The 13,264-nt window shown below is 47.0% G+C and overlaps 1 protein-coding gene across 4 annotated transcripts in view; it reads right to left on the reverse strand.

The window, feature by feature from the left end:
• Positions 1–13,264, reverse strand: part of RIMBP2 (RIMS binding protein 2) — a 302,398-nt gene that overhangs the window by 54,181 nt on the left and 234,953 nt on the right. For all 4 annotated transcript variants that reach the window (XM_029912642.1, XM_029912641.1, XM_026656926.1 and 1 more), the window contains 2 exons: positions 8,637–8,746; positions 4,562–5,371 (listed from right to left, as the gene is read on the reverse strand). In XM_029912642.1, the coding sequence (XP_029768502.1) occupies positions 4,562–5,371; positions 8,637–8,746 (920 nt within the window). The remainder of the gene's footprint in view (positions 1–4,561; positions 5,372–8,636; positions 8,747–13,264) is intronic.

Consider the following 13,264-nt stretch of genomic DNA (forward strand, 5'->3'; position numbering starts at 1 on the left):
CCCCCCCAGCCCTCTGCCCTGACCCCTGAACCCCCCCCCCCAGGTCTGGGGTCCCGGCTGCCGGCCCCTTGTCAGCCGGCGTCCCAGCCGCAGGCCCCGCTCAGCCCGCTGCCAGCCTAGGTGAACAGAACCCCAGGCTGGTGGCGTAAGATCAGCATTTTAATTTAATTTTAAATGAAGCTTCTTAAACATTTTGAAAACCTTGTTTACTTTACATACAACAATAGTTTAGTTATATAATATAGACTTATAGAGAGAGACCTTCTAAAAAACGTTAAAATGTATTACCAGCACGCGAAACCTTAAATTAGAGTGAATAAATGAAGACTCGGCACACCACTTCCCAAAGGTTGCCGGCCCCTGGTCTAGCATTTGGGACTGGGAAATTGTCTCTAAGTGGGTCTCTTCAATGTGTACAGTCCTCTTCCTTGCTGTGTTTTGGGGGTGAATGGTCAAGCTACCTTCTCTTCTTTCATTGTTCTTTATGATGAAAAGAGAAATAATGGGAACACTTCTGATTTCTAAAGAAATGGACTGTACTCAGTTACTGCTGTAGAAAAAATGGTATGGGGATATCTGTGGGGCTAAATCTCCTCAGATCCTTCATTCGGACCCCATCCTTAGTTAGGGTATGTCTACACTTAAACCGCTACAGCACCACGGATGCAGCGCTGCTGCAGCGCTTCAGTATAGACTCTCACTGCAGCAACGGGAGGGGTTCTCCTGTTGCTATAGTGAATCCACCTCCCTCAGAGTTGGTAGCTAGGTCAATGGAAGAATTCTTTTGTTGACCTAGCGCTGTCTACACCAGGGCTTAGGTCAGTATAGCTGTCTCTCTCAGGGGTGTGGATTGGGAGGCATAGCTACGTCGCTGTCAATTTTCAATGTAGATCAGCTCTCAGGCAAATTCCTACACTTCAACAGAAATTCGCCTTAGTAAGAGAGTAAAAGCCAAGGAAGGCCCTCGGGATTTGGACCTATACTATTAAGCAGCACTTTCTGCTGTTCATGTTCAGCATATGAAATACAGATAATGCTGAGAGCGTGACTTGAACTCCCAAAGCAAAACAATTCAGAGTTGAACCTGAAACTATTTCTCCACTAATAGGGCTTGCAATGCACCACATACAGAAGTAACAATTCCCCCTTGGGAGTGTATGTCTGTGTTACCACCAGTAATGTCAATGGAATTTATGCACATGCGCAGAGGAGGGTTGGATGATGCCACACACAAAGGGTACGTCTACACTTACCGGAGGGTCCGGCGGCAGGCAATCAATGTTCTGGGATCGATCCCGGAAGTGCTCGCCGTTGACGCCGGTACTCCAGCTCGGCGAGAGGAGTACGCGGCATCGACGGGGGAGCCTTCCTGCCGCGTCTGGACCCGCGGTAAGTTCGGACTAAGGTACTTCGAATTCAGCTACGTTATTAACGTAGCTGAATTTGCGTACCTTAGTCCGAAGTGGGGGGGTAGTGTGGACCAGGCCTTAGAAGCAGAAATCCTACGCCAGTATGATGCCATGATATGGTCCATAGTATGTAACTCACTATGATAGTCAGCCAGTGAGGGGCCACGGCACCCAGATGTACTGATTCAGAGCATCACCTGGGCAGCCTCTGCTGGCTCCTGTAGAGCAGAGGTTCCCCAGCTTTTTTTGCTGCACCCCCTTTCTCCATGGGGCACAAAGTGACCCAACAAGGGGAGCTGACAGCTCACATCCAAGGCGGTGGCAGGATCCAGCTGGCTCCATCCCCGAAGAAGCCCATGGCACAGCAGCATGGAACGGACTGGGGCTGGACTCTGCACCCTCTATTCCCCCTGCCCAGAGCCACTCGCTCCCATGGGCTCGGGAGGGTTTAAATTACATGAGGCTGCAGCTGGCCAGGTGTCCGGACCATGGCAGGGCAGCAGCAGGGAGCCCCCGGCAGTCAGGGAGGGAAAGAGGTGAAGAGCAGCACCTAGGATGGGCAAGGCTGGGTTGTCCCAACCCCCACCGAGTACTGGAGGGGACACTGTTCACTCTCCATGCTGCCTGCCCTGCCTGAACAGCCCTTAGCTCCACCTTGCACCGCCTGTTAGCCTCCCCCCGCCCTGGCTGTGCACCACACAATTTAAAAAGCAGTGCAGTAGAGCCTATATACACGTTTACATCTGCCAGTCCCCCTCCCCTCGCACACAAGGCACAGGCAGCACTGCCAGCTCCCCTCCCACAGCAGTGAATTCACATTCCAGCACAGCTGTCCCTGTGGGCGTAGGGGTGTGCATAATACACCCCCCGCAAGAGGGTTGGGGGGGAAATCAAGCCCAGTGTTTTTAGAAGTGACCAAAGAGTCCAAGCTATCGTTTCTTTTAGTCTTTACAAGCTACTCAAATGATTTAAAGCGGCATTTCTTACAACACAATTCATGCCTGGGCTGAGGATATTTTTGTACAAAGTTATAAACCAATGCACTTTCAAAACAGTTGAGTTACAATCCTATTAGCTCCCTACCGGGCACCGCTATTATCCTGCATGTCTCCTTCTACATAAACCGCCTGAACGAGGGGGGCGGGGGGGAGAGACAGAATCGACTCCAGTTACTTTGCTGAAATCTTATCACAACAGGCAGCCAATCAAGTCATAGAACAGAACATGCCATTGGACTGAAATTTCACTCACCATGAGCCACATGTAGTCCATCTCTCCTCTGAACTGCAGCTAAGGCAGGCAAGCCTCTGAAAGTCTGAGTAGATGAGGAGTTCTCTTCTTGCAAATGGCTCCTTCCAGTAGGTAGATGAATGAAGGAAAGCAACTGCATTGCAGTGCAGGTGGATTTGTTGCCATTGTCTTTATTAGTGGTGTTCCTCACTGGGAAAGTGTTTGAATTCTTTCAGATATTGTTGGTGATGATCTCTGGATCGTGCCGCTGCTCACGTCACACATACCATCAATTCTGTGACCGTCCTTACAAACCGTTTTGTGTTACATCATTTCAGCTTCATTTCTGAAACATTCCTTGGTCTCCTTCAGTTGCTGGGGCAAGTTTGATAACGTTGCTCAAACGTTGGTAATCAAACACAGCATGGAATACCACAACCAACTACACCTGGCTTTTTAAAGTCTGTCAGATTTATTAGCTTTAAACATTCAAGTTGTGTCTGTGGACGGGGCCCCAGACGGGAGTCAGGAGAGTTGAGTTCTACTCCCTGTACTTCTGCTGTCTAGCTGCGTGATCTTGGAAAACAGTTAGCATCTCTGTGCTTCAATTTTCCCAATGGGAATAAAGATACTGACCCACCTTTGTAAAGTGCTTTCAGATCTATGGCTGAAAAGCACCACAGAAATATTATTAACTGTAAACAAAGAAAATGGCACGAAAATCGGTAGCTATTCACATTTCTATAGGTAGATCAATTAGAAACCCAGGGAGGTTATTCTGAACAGGCTCCGAACATGCAGCATACGGGACCACAGTACTTACAGGTTCAATGATGATGATAAACTTGGCTGTCTCTAATTTATGATCTGGCAGGGGAATCTTCCTGAAACACCCCAGTCTCTAGACACAGGAGTGGACAATGCCGTAGTAGCTGGACAGGGATGAACTAGAAATGCCCTAAAAGGATTTTTCCATCTCTAATTTCTAGGCTTCTATAAAATGAAACATTGTCTACTACATTTTAATAGTGTGGGCCCTTAGACCTCAATTAGCAGGACCACTAAGGTGAGCAAGTGTTACTTCATGTAAGAGTTGCAGAATCAGGTCTTAGGGCTAGAAAAATGTTGATGGACAAGACCCCTGTAATTCTAATATCACAAGAATTTTTCAATTACTAAGAGCTTTGTACCAATCTGAACCAGAGCTGTAGGTGCAGAAAACAGTTGAAATGTTATTATCCATTTTTTAAAAATGATGATCTCTTTATTATCAGTTAGTATTTACTTCTCCTCCAATCCCTCACAGAAGTCATGGCACAAATAACTGCAGGATTATGCAACTTGGCATACGCCAATTATGCTAATTTACCACCCTTGGCAGTGAAGTATTTTTAGTACCAAAAAGAAATCTCATTAGAAAAGTGATTATCACACTGAGACGCCAAGGTTCAGGAGCTTTGTTGCAAGCCACTCAGCTCTTGTTTGTTACTTAAGAGGTGCAAAATGCATTTTCTTAATAAATGTCTGATTTTCATTTTCTAAAATCACAAATCAGTTAAACCCATTAAGTTCAATGGAATCAGCCCAACTTTAGATCATTATTAATAGAAACCTCCTGACTTTTCAGTAGGTTGAGACTGAGAAAGATGTGACGGTACACACAGTGTTCTAACAACAAGGGCAAACTACAGCCTTGCTGCAACTGAATCTACACAGGCAGCTCCAAATGCAGGAACATGGTCTATACTAGTAATTAATTACACAACAATGGGAAGGAATGCTTTACATTACTATTTTAGTGCATGAGGATGATTCAGAACTTAGACAGTGAAGGAGTTTTATTTGGACTAGTCTTGGTGCACCTGGTATTTCTAGAGCAATTGTAATTGCAAAGTTAAGGGACAGGAAAAAAAATATCAAACCTGCTGGCAATGTAGAAAATTCCACAAAGGCTTCCTTTTTTTCCCGTTGCTCCAGAGGAAGCTGCCAGGGCATCTGATGGGGTTTTGCCAAGACCTTCACCTTGTAGGCCATGTTGGGCTTCAAATTAAAAAACTGGTACTTGTAGCTAGCAGACTTGACAATGTCAAACTCTTCTTCATTCAGAAAGATCACATGACTGTAATTACTATTGGTAGGAAGCCAGGACAGCTCAGCGGAAATCTGGGTTATGTTGTCCACCTTAAGATGAGAGGGTGCTACAATTACATCCTTCCCAACTAACAAAGTGCACAGTAGCTCATCTGAGTTACCCCTGCTCGTAATGCTCTGAATTGATATTCGGTATGTGCAAGTAGCAATGTTAAGTTTTTCTATAAGAGCTTTAGTTCTGCTTCCAAAGGACACATTCATCCGTATTTCTTTGTCAACCAGGACATTGTAGCTGTTAATGGTTCCCCATCCAGGTGGCACTACTGGTGGCTCCCAGCCCACAATAACACTTTTGGCTAGTTGTTTAATAAGGGTGATTTTTCTAGGATAAGGCACAATGTCTTCTCCAATTTCATCAATATTCATATCAAGAGTTCCCGTGCCATTGATTACACTGGACTCTATGTGACTCGGCGGATTGAGCTCCAATAGACTATCTCCTTCCAAAGCATGACCCGAATGGTTGATAAAATTCTGATCCTGCTCGCTGCCTACGGTGCTTGACAAACGGGACTCATTATCTTGAACAAAATCCACAAAGTTTGAAGGGACCAGTCCTCTTTGTCCATCTAGAAGTTCACCTGGTGAGAAAGAACAACCCAAATATCATTAACAAAAGAACACTCCTCTCACACTACCAGCCAAGCTGTCTTCTGGATGACTCTCTTCTCTGGTAGTGTTGGGTTGAAGAAGTACATTAAATAATATGAAATACTGTAGATCAGTTTTATTAGGTGAAGATGAATTAAATCAAACTTATGCTATTGATTAAAATCCTGTTTAAAGCAGGGCCGCCCAGATGGGGGGGCAAGTGGGGCAATTTGCCCCAGGCCCTGCAGGGGCCCCCACGAGAGTTTTTCGGGGCCCCTGGAGCGGGGTCCTTCATTCGCTCCGGGGGCCCCAGAGCTTCTTCCGCTCCAAGTCTTCGGCGGCAGTTCGGCGGCGGGGGGTCCTTCCGCTCCGGGACCCGCCGCCGAAGTGCCCTGAAGACCCGCGGCGGGGGGTCCTTCCGCCCCAGGACCCGCTGCCAAAGCGCCGGGTGTTCGGTGGCAATTCGGCGGTGGGGGGCCCCCGCCGCTGAAGACCCCAGGCCCCCTGAATCCTCTGGGCAGCCCTGGCTTAAAGGTATAAGCAGCCATATTTTGCATTGCAGGTCACTGTAAGGGGTTGCAAGACACTGATAGGTCCCTGGTGAACATACCTAGTTGGTATGGCTACTTCCACTTTTCCATGTTCTCTGTATGCATATATATATCTTTTTACTATATGTTCATTCTATGAATCTGATAAAGTGGGCTGTAGCCCATGAAAGCTTATGCTCAAATAAATTTGTTAGTCTCTAAGGTGCCACAAGTACTCCTGTTCTTTTAACGGGTTAACTGCAGCTCAGATGTCCTCCGTCCCTGGCAGAGAGGTTCAGAAAAAGTGCCTTAAGAGGCTGATTGGGAAAGTCTGCTTTCTCAGACAGGGATCAAAGGACTAGGTTGAACTCCAAAGGTGGGTCGTTTTCTGTTCATGCTTTTTTTACTTTCTGCTTTTGCTCTGTTGCTACAGACATTATTCTTTAAGAAAAAGACCTCAGTGCTTGTAACTGTTTTGTTCTGCTGAGTTACTGATCCAGCTGACAGATCCAAGTGGTTATAAAACACAGTAGAATACTGTTAATATCCATTCCCCAAATACAATCAGTCTGGAATCTGCACACTAAAGCAGGTAGCCTCTCCCCACCTTCCATCAAAGGTTCAATAGCAGTGTCCTTCATATTACAAAGACCCCATTACTGTTACACAATTAAACCACGTGCTAATCACTTTCACTAAGTCCAAGAGAATCTCAGGCATACAACACAACCCAGGATTCAAGCAACATGAACAGGATTATTTGATCTCTCATATTGTGAAGTTGCTTTGAATGTATTATTATTATGTCTTTCAGTAGCACTGAGAGACCTCAGCTGAGATCAGGGCCACGTGGCTCTAGGCATTGTAGAATTACACAATAAGAAACGATCCTTGTCCAAAAGAGCTAAAAGTCCAAATAGACAAGACAGACAAAGGCTGTATCATCATCCCTATTTTAGAGGTGAGTAAGTAAGGCACCAAGAGACTAAGTGACATACCCTGAGTCATCCAGGGAGTCTGTGGCAGAGCCAGAAATTGAACCTAGGTCTCCTGAATCCCAGTCCAGTGCCTTGACCACAAGGACTCATTTCAATGGGGACACCTGATTGCATGTGTAGTCATATTTGTATACGCGCATGTCTCAGCAATTACTAATTGGATTTTATTAGTGAAATACTGCACATTGGTGGGTCTTTCTGAGTTCAAAATATGTATTAGCAAAAGTCTATAGTTTTCATTTAGGCCACCAAATAAACTGTTTTGTCACTAGCTAATATTGGTACAAATAAAGTTGATACATTTAGACAATGAAATTACTTATCAACTGGTTTATCATTGTTAATCTTCATGAAACACCTGCCCAGCCTTAAATGTAGGTATTAGGGAAGCAAGTTAAAAAGTGGGTCAACATGTGTTGTCTCGTACATACCTTGCCATGGGAAGCAAAAATAAAAGAAACCAAGGCCCCAGTTCTGCAGGACACTTAATCATGTATGTAATTTTCCTCATATGCAGTCCCACTGTAGTCAATGAGTATGTCTACATTGCAATGTAAGCCGAGGGTTCAAACTAAGGCTCAAGCCTAACCTCCTTTCTGTCTACACACAAATCACACTAACACAGGGCTCAAACCCTGGATCCCATGGGAGTGGTGGGTCTGAGCCCGAGTCAAGCCAGGACTCAGAGTTCAAACCCTATTGCTTTGCGGTGTAGACGCAGCCCCACTGTTCTCATGATCTCGGAGTCCAACAAAAGTATCCCACAATCCTACGGGCTGACTTTCGTTGTCCTCTGGACAGTCAAGTTGGTGGACAGTCAAGTTTTCCCACACGGCACCACAAACAAAGGGTTAGAGCAGCCACATTTTGGGAGGGCACTAGGAAGTCTGGGATGTGGGTTGTTGGACTCGGGCCTGCATCATACAGTGTAGATGTTGGAGCCCCAGGATAGGACCAAGAGCTCAACCATTTCTAACTGGAGTTACAAATAAGTGTAGATGCTCAAACTGTAGGTTAACAAACCCAGAGTCTGCTAACTTGAGTTCTACTAAACCTGGAATTACAGTGTAGACATACCCAACGAGGCTACTTATCTGAACCAAGTTATGCATGCACTGCACTGCTCTGCGAGACTGGGTCACAAGAACCTTTATCGTATTGCTTAAGTTGTCAATTCAGAAAAGCCATTGAGTGCTAATGATGTTTGATATCTGACACACTGCTCAAGACTACATCAGCTTAAATGAAGAGCAGCCACCTGTGGAAAAGATAAGATATGATGTTGATGTCGCAGGGAGCAACTTCAGAATGAAAGTGAATGAAAAGTAAACAGTATTCACGGAGTCGTTAATCTACTTGTAACAAACCACTACTTGCCACCTCGTTCCAATATTGCTTTGTATCAGTGTCTAGCCAGAGGAAATTCTACATAGATTAGAGGAATCAAATATTCACAGCTTGAGGAGAGTCGAGGATCTTTGAGGCAAAAACTGAAATCTCATTAAGCTTTCTTGTCAGCACAAATCTTGCCAAATGGGAAATGGTGATGGTTCAGGGAATCTCATAAATTAGTGGAAGGAGCTGCTTTGCTGGTGCGTAATTCTCTTAATTAAAGGGATGATGATAGGGGGACTTTATCAATTGATTTTGGTCATAGATAACTCGGTATGGGAGTTAAATTGTTTCAAATCAACATAAACTAATAAGAAGACATAAATAAACAAAACCTTCATAGAAGCCATCTTCATCCATGTCTCCATACACATAGAGGTATTTTCCTGCTGTAAGGGGGAGCTCTGCTTCTGGATTTTCATTTGGTCCATCAAACGGGTTGTAACTGCAGTGAAGCACAGATGGAAACTTCATTCAGGCAATGAGTGTATTTAGTGAGTTACAACCCACACACCACTGACTAATAATTGTACAGCAGAATGTAGTTCTAAAGGCTGCACATGAGAGTAGCTTTAGAGTCCCATCTTCTTGCTTCACCCTTTGAAACACATATTTTAGCAGGGAGCCTAGGGGAATGGAGTCACCTTTATATTACATTATTATTGTTGTCATTTATTATTTGTATTACTATAGCACTGAGGAGCCTTGGCCATGGAGCAGGACCCCACTGTGCTAGGAATACACAGAACAAAAAGAGGGCCTCTACCCCATAGGGCTTACATAAGAATGGCCACACTGGGTCAGACCAATGGTCCATCTCAGCCAGTGTCCTGTCTTCTGACAGTGGCCAACGCCAGATGCTTCAGAAGTAATGAACAGAACAGGGCAATTATCGAGTGATCCATCCAGTCGTCCAGTCCCAGCATCTGGCAGTCAGAGGCTAAGGACACCCAGAGCAATGGGGATCCATTGATGGACCCATCCACCATGAACTTATCTAACTTATCTAACTCTTTTTTGAACCCAGTTATACTTTTGGCCTTCACAACATCTGGCAATGAGTTCCACAGGTTGACTGTGTGTTGTGTGTAGAAGTACTTCCTTTTGTTTGTGTTAAACCTGCTGCCTATTAATTTCATCAGGTGATCCCTGGTTCTTGTGTTATGTGAAGGGGAAAATAACATTTCCTTATTCACTTTCTCCACAGCACTCATGATTTTATAGACCTCTATTATATTTCCCCTTAGGCTCTTTTCTAAGATGAATAGTCCAGTCCCAGTTTTTTAAATCTCTCCTCCTATGGAAGCTGTTCCAGACCCCTAATCAATTTTGTTGTCCTTCTCTGTACTTTTTCTAATTTTAATATATCTTTTTTGAGATGGGCTGACCAGACCTGCACACAGTATTAAAGCTGTGGGCATAGCATGGATTTATATAGTGGCATTATGATATTTATTCTCTTATCTATTGCTTTCCCAATGGTTCCTAACATTCTGTCCAGCTTGTATGACTGCTGTTGCACATTGAGCAGACGTTTTCAGAGAACTCTCCACAATCTCTTTCTTGAGCAGTAACAGCTAATTTAGACCCCATCATTTTGTATGTATAGTTGGGATTATGTTTTCCAATTTGCATTACTCTGCATTTATCAACACTGAATTTCATCTTCCAGTATGTTGCCCAGTCACCCAGTTTTGTGAGATCCTTTCGTAACTCTTCGCAGTCTGCTTTGGACTTAACTACCTTGAGTAGTTTTGTATCATCTGTAAACTTTGCCTCCTCACTGTTTATCTCTTTCCAAATAATTTACCTAACTAACCCTTTTAGGCTCCTTTGAATATCCCAGCCTATGTCTTTACTGAATTTTAAAACAACTATACAAAACCTTATATGGGTCTTTTCCTAAATCATCTCTATCAGGATCTGCTAATTTTCATAAATTACTCTTCTCCATAAAGCAATCAATTATAGCAAAGTCAGACTCACATTCAGAGAAAAGCTTTTAGAAGGCATAAAGCATTTATCAGATATTTGCACTAGATTATGAATTGGCAAGTCCTGCTGAATAATGAATGGATAATCATGCTTGTAATAATTCCTTGAAATTCTTGTGCTCTTAGTAGGCCAGCAAACAGTTTATACCTTTGCATCCATCAGAACTTCAGGATTAAGGGAACATTAAGGGTCCAATACAAAGCCTACTGAAGTCAACAGATATCGTTCAAAGGGGGCTTTGCATCAGGCCTCAAACCCCACCCCCCAGTATGCACCTATGTGCATAAATAAAATGATAAAAATCATTTCCCTGTCCCCACCCCCTTCCAGCCCTGCTCTGCTTTTGCAGCAGGAGGAGCTGAACTCAATCCTCGACGATACCATGAATTTCTGTGTTTAGCACTATCACTACCAACTCCAAAATAGCCATCGATTTGTTAGGGTAACGTTATTGCTCATGGAGAAAACGAGATGGTGCTGCAAAACAAAGCCTTTTAGAAGGGGAGCTATACCCTGTAGCAGCAGAGCACAGCATAAGTTCATGTCCAAATGGGGAACATAACCAGCATATTGGAGAAAAGGATTTTACAACCCCCTCCCTCCATGTTGCAGAGTATGACAACAAAAGGGAAACAGAAAGCTTCTTGTCCACTGTTTCAAGTGCTGCCTTCCCATAAACAGCTTATTAACATTCATGGCAGCCTGATGGTGGAATGATTGCCCAGACAGTCTTAAGGGAACAAGGTAAAAATGAAAATCTGTTTAAAACAAATTCAAGCAATAAAACCAGAGTGACAGCCTATATGCTGAAGGCTGTAGCCACAGCAACACAGTTATCCTTAGCCTGCAAAAGCTCAGTGTGTGTGTGTGTGTTCTCTTCAAAGCAGCAATTGCTCTCTGATGACATAACCCAAGAGTCAGTCCGAACAAGCTGCTTTGGTGTGCACGTGTCTGTCTCTGTCTGTTTTGCGCATACACACATAGTTACTTTTAGGGTTACCATATTTGAACATTCAAAAAAGAGGACACTCCACGGGCCCCGCCCACAGTCCACCCCCGCTCTGCCCCAGGTCCCGCCCCCTCCCCGCTTGGCCCCGCCATTGCACCCCTCCTAACCCCCTGGACTGCCGCTAGCTTGCTGCGTCCCTCCTCAGTCCCCCACCCACCGCTCGCCTCCTCCCACCTGCCACTCACCTCCTCACTCCCCTGCCAGAAACCCCCATGCCCGCCCCGAGAAACCCCGCCTGCCACTGGCTCACCGCTTGCCTCCTCACCCCCGCCCACCCGCCCGCCTGCCACTGGCTCCCTTGCCGCTGGCCTCTTCACCCCCGCTCGCCGCCCGCCTCCTCACCCTCCTCCCTCACTGCTGGCTCCCTTGCTGCTCGCCTCTTCACCGCCCCCCGCCCGCCGCTGGCTCGCCGCTCGCCCCTTCACCCTCCCCACCCACCACTTGCCTCCTCGCCCGCCCGCCCATCAGCCAGCCCGCCACTGGCTCCCTCGCCACTTGCCTCACCCGCCCGCCCACCAGCCAGCCACTGGCTCCCTTGCCACTTGCCTCCTCACCCTCCTGCCCGCTGCTGGCTCTCTCACTGCTCGCATCTTCACCGCCCCCCGCCGCTCGCCCTCTTCACCCTCCTCACCCGCCCGCCTGCCCGCCAGCCACTGGCTCCCTCGCCGCTCGCCTCTTCACCTCCCCACCTGCCACTTGCCTCCTCACCCGCCCGCCCGCCAGCCAACCAGCCATTGCCTCCCTCGCCGCTCGCTTCTTCACCACCACCCACCTACTCACCCCTCCGCCACCTGCTGCTAGCTCACCACTCGCCTCTTCACCCCACCCCGCTCGCCTACTCACTCCTCCTGCCGCAGGTCCCTCAGCTCCTAGGATCAGGGGCAGCCGAGGGGTCTCCATGTGCGGCGCCTGCCACAAGCGCGAGTTCCATGGCTCCCATTGGCCGGGAAAAGCACCAATTGGAGCTGCTGGAGCCGTGGAGCAGGGCTTGCAGGCATCGGCAGCGCACAGAGAACCCTCAGCCCCCCCACCTCGACCTGACCTGACGAGCCAGAGGGACCTCCTGGGGGGCGAGGTGAGGAGTCCCGGCGGTGCTTACCTGGGGAGGCTCCCAGGAAGCATCCAGCAGGTCCCTCTGGCTCCTAGGGTCGGGTTGGCGGGGGGGCGGAGGGATCTCTGCCCGCTGCTGGTGCCTGCAAGCCCCGGCCCCACAGCTCTGATTGGGCAGAAGGGAGCTGGTGCAGCACGCAGAGACCCCCTCCGCCTCTGTGACTCCCCTCCCCCCCCTCACCCGACCCTAGGAGCCAGAGGGACCTGCTGGATGCTTCCCGGGAGTCTCCCCAGGTAAGCACCACCGGGACTCCCTACCTCGCCCCCCAGCAGGTCCCTCTGGCTCGTCAGGTCGGGTTGGGGAGGGTGCGGAGGGCTCTCTGCGCGCTGCCGGCACCTGCAAGCCCCACTCCACGGCTCTGGCAGCTCCCATGCTAGGGTTACCATACCGGTATTTTCCCGGACATTTTTAGATATTTAAAAATTCCTCCCGGATAGCAATTTAAGAACTAAAAAGCCAGACATGTCCGTGAAAATACGGGCGTATGGTATCCCTAGTTACTTTATGCTATTTATTGTTTATTTTACACAAACTCTCATGCCAATAATTGTATTTAATTACTCTCACCTCATTAACGTTTAATGAAAACTCTGACCATCTATGGTGCTACTCTGATGGGTTTGTGAGCCAATTTAAATGTACAAGATTTCCTCTCTCCCCCTCCCCGCCCCGGCAAACCCCTCTTATTTTGTAGCCAACATTGCCAATGCAATATAAACATTACTTGAGCTTTGCTCACAGGAAAATGGCATAGGCAATAAAAAAAGGCATATTTCCATGGGCACCACACTGACTCCTGGCTCTTGAAATGAAGACATTTTGATGTGCTTGTAGCAAACTACAGACAC

Source organism: Terrapene carolina, unplaced genomic scaffold, assembly GCF_002925995.2.
Source record: "Terrapene carolina triunguis isolate 2854851 unplaced genomic scaffold, T_m_triunguis-2.0 Scaffold234, whole genome shotgun sequence".
Classification (NCBI taxonomy): domain Eukaryota; kingdom Metazoa; phylum Chordata; order Testudines; family Emydidae; genus Terrapene; species Terrapene triunguis.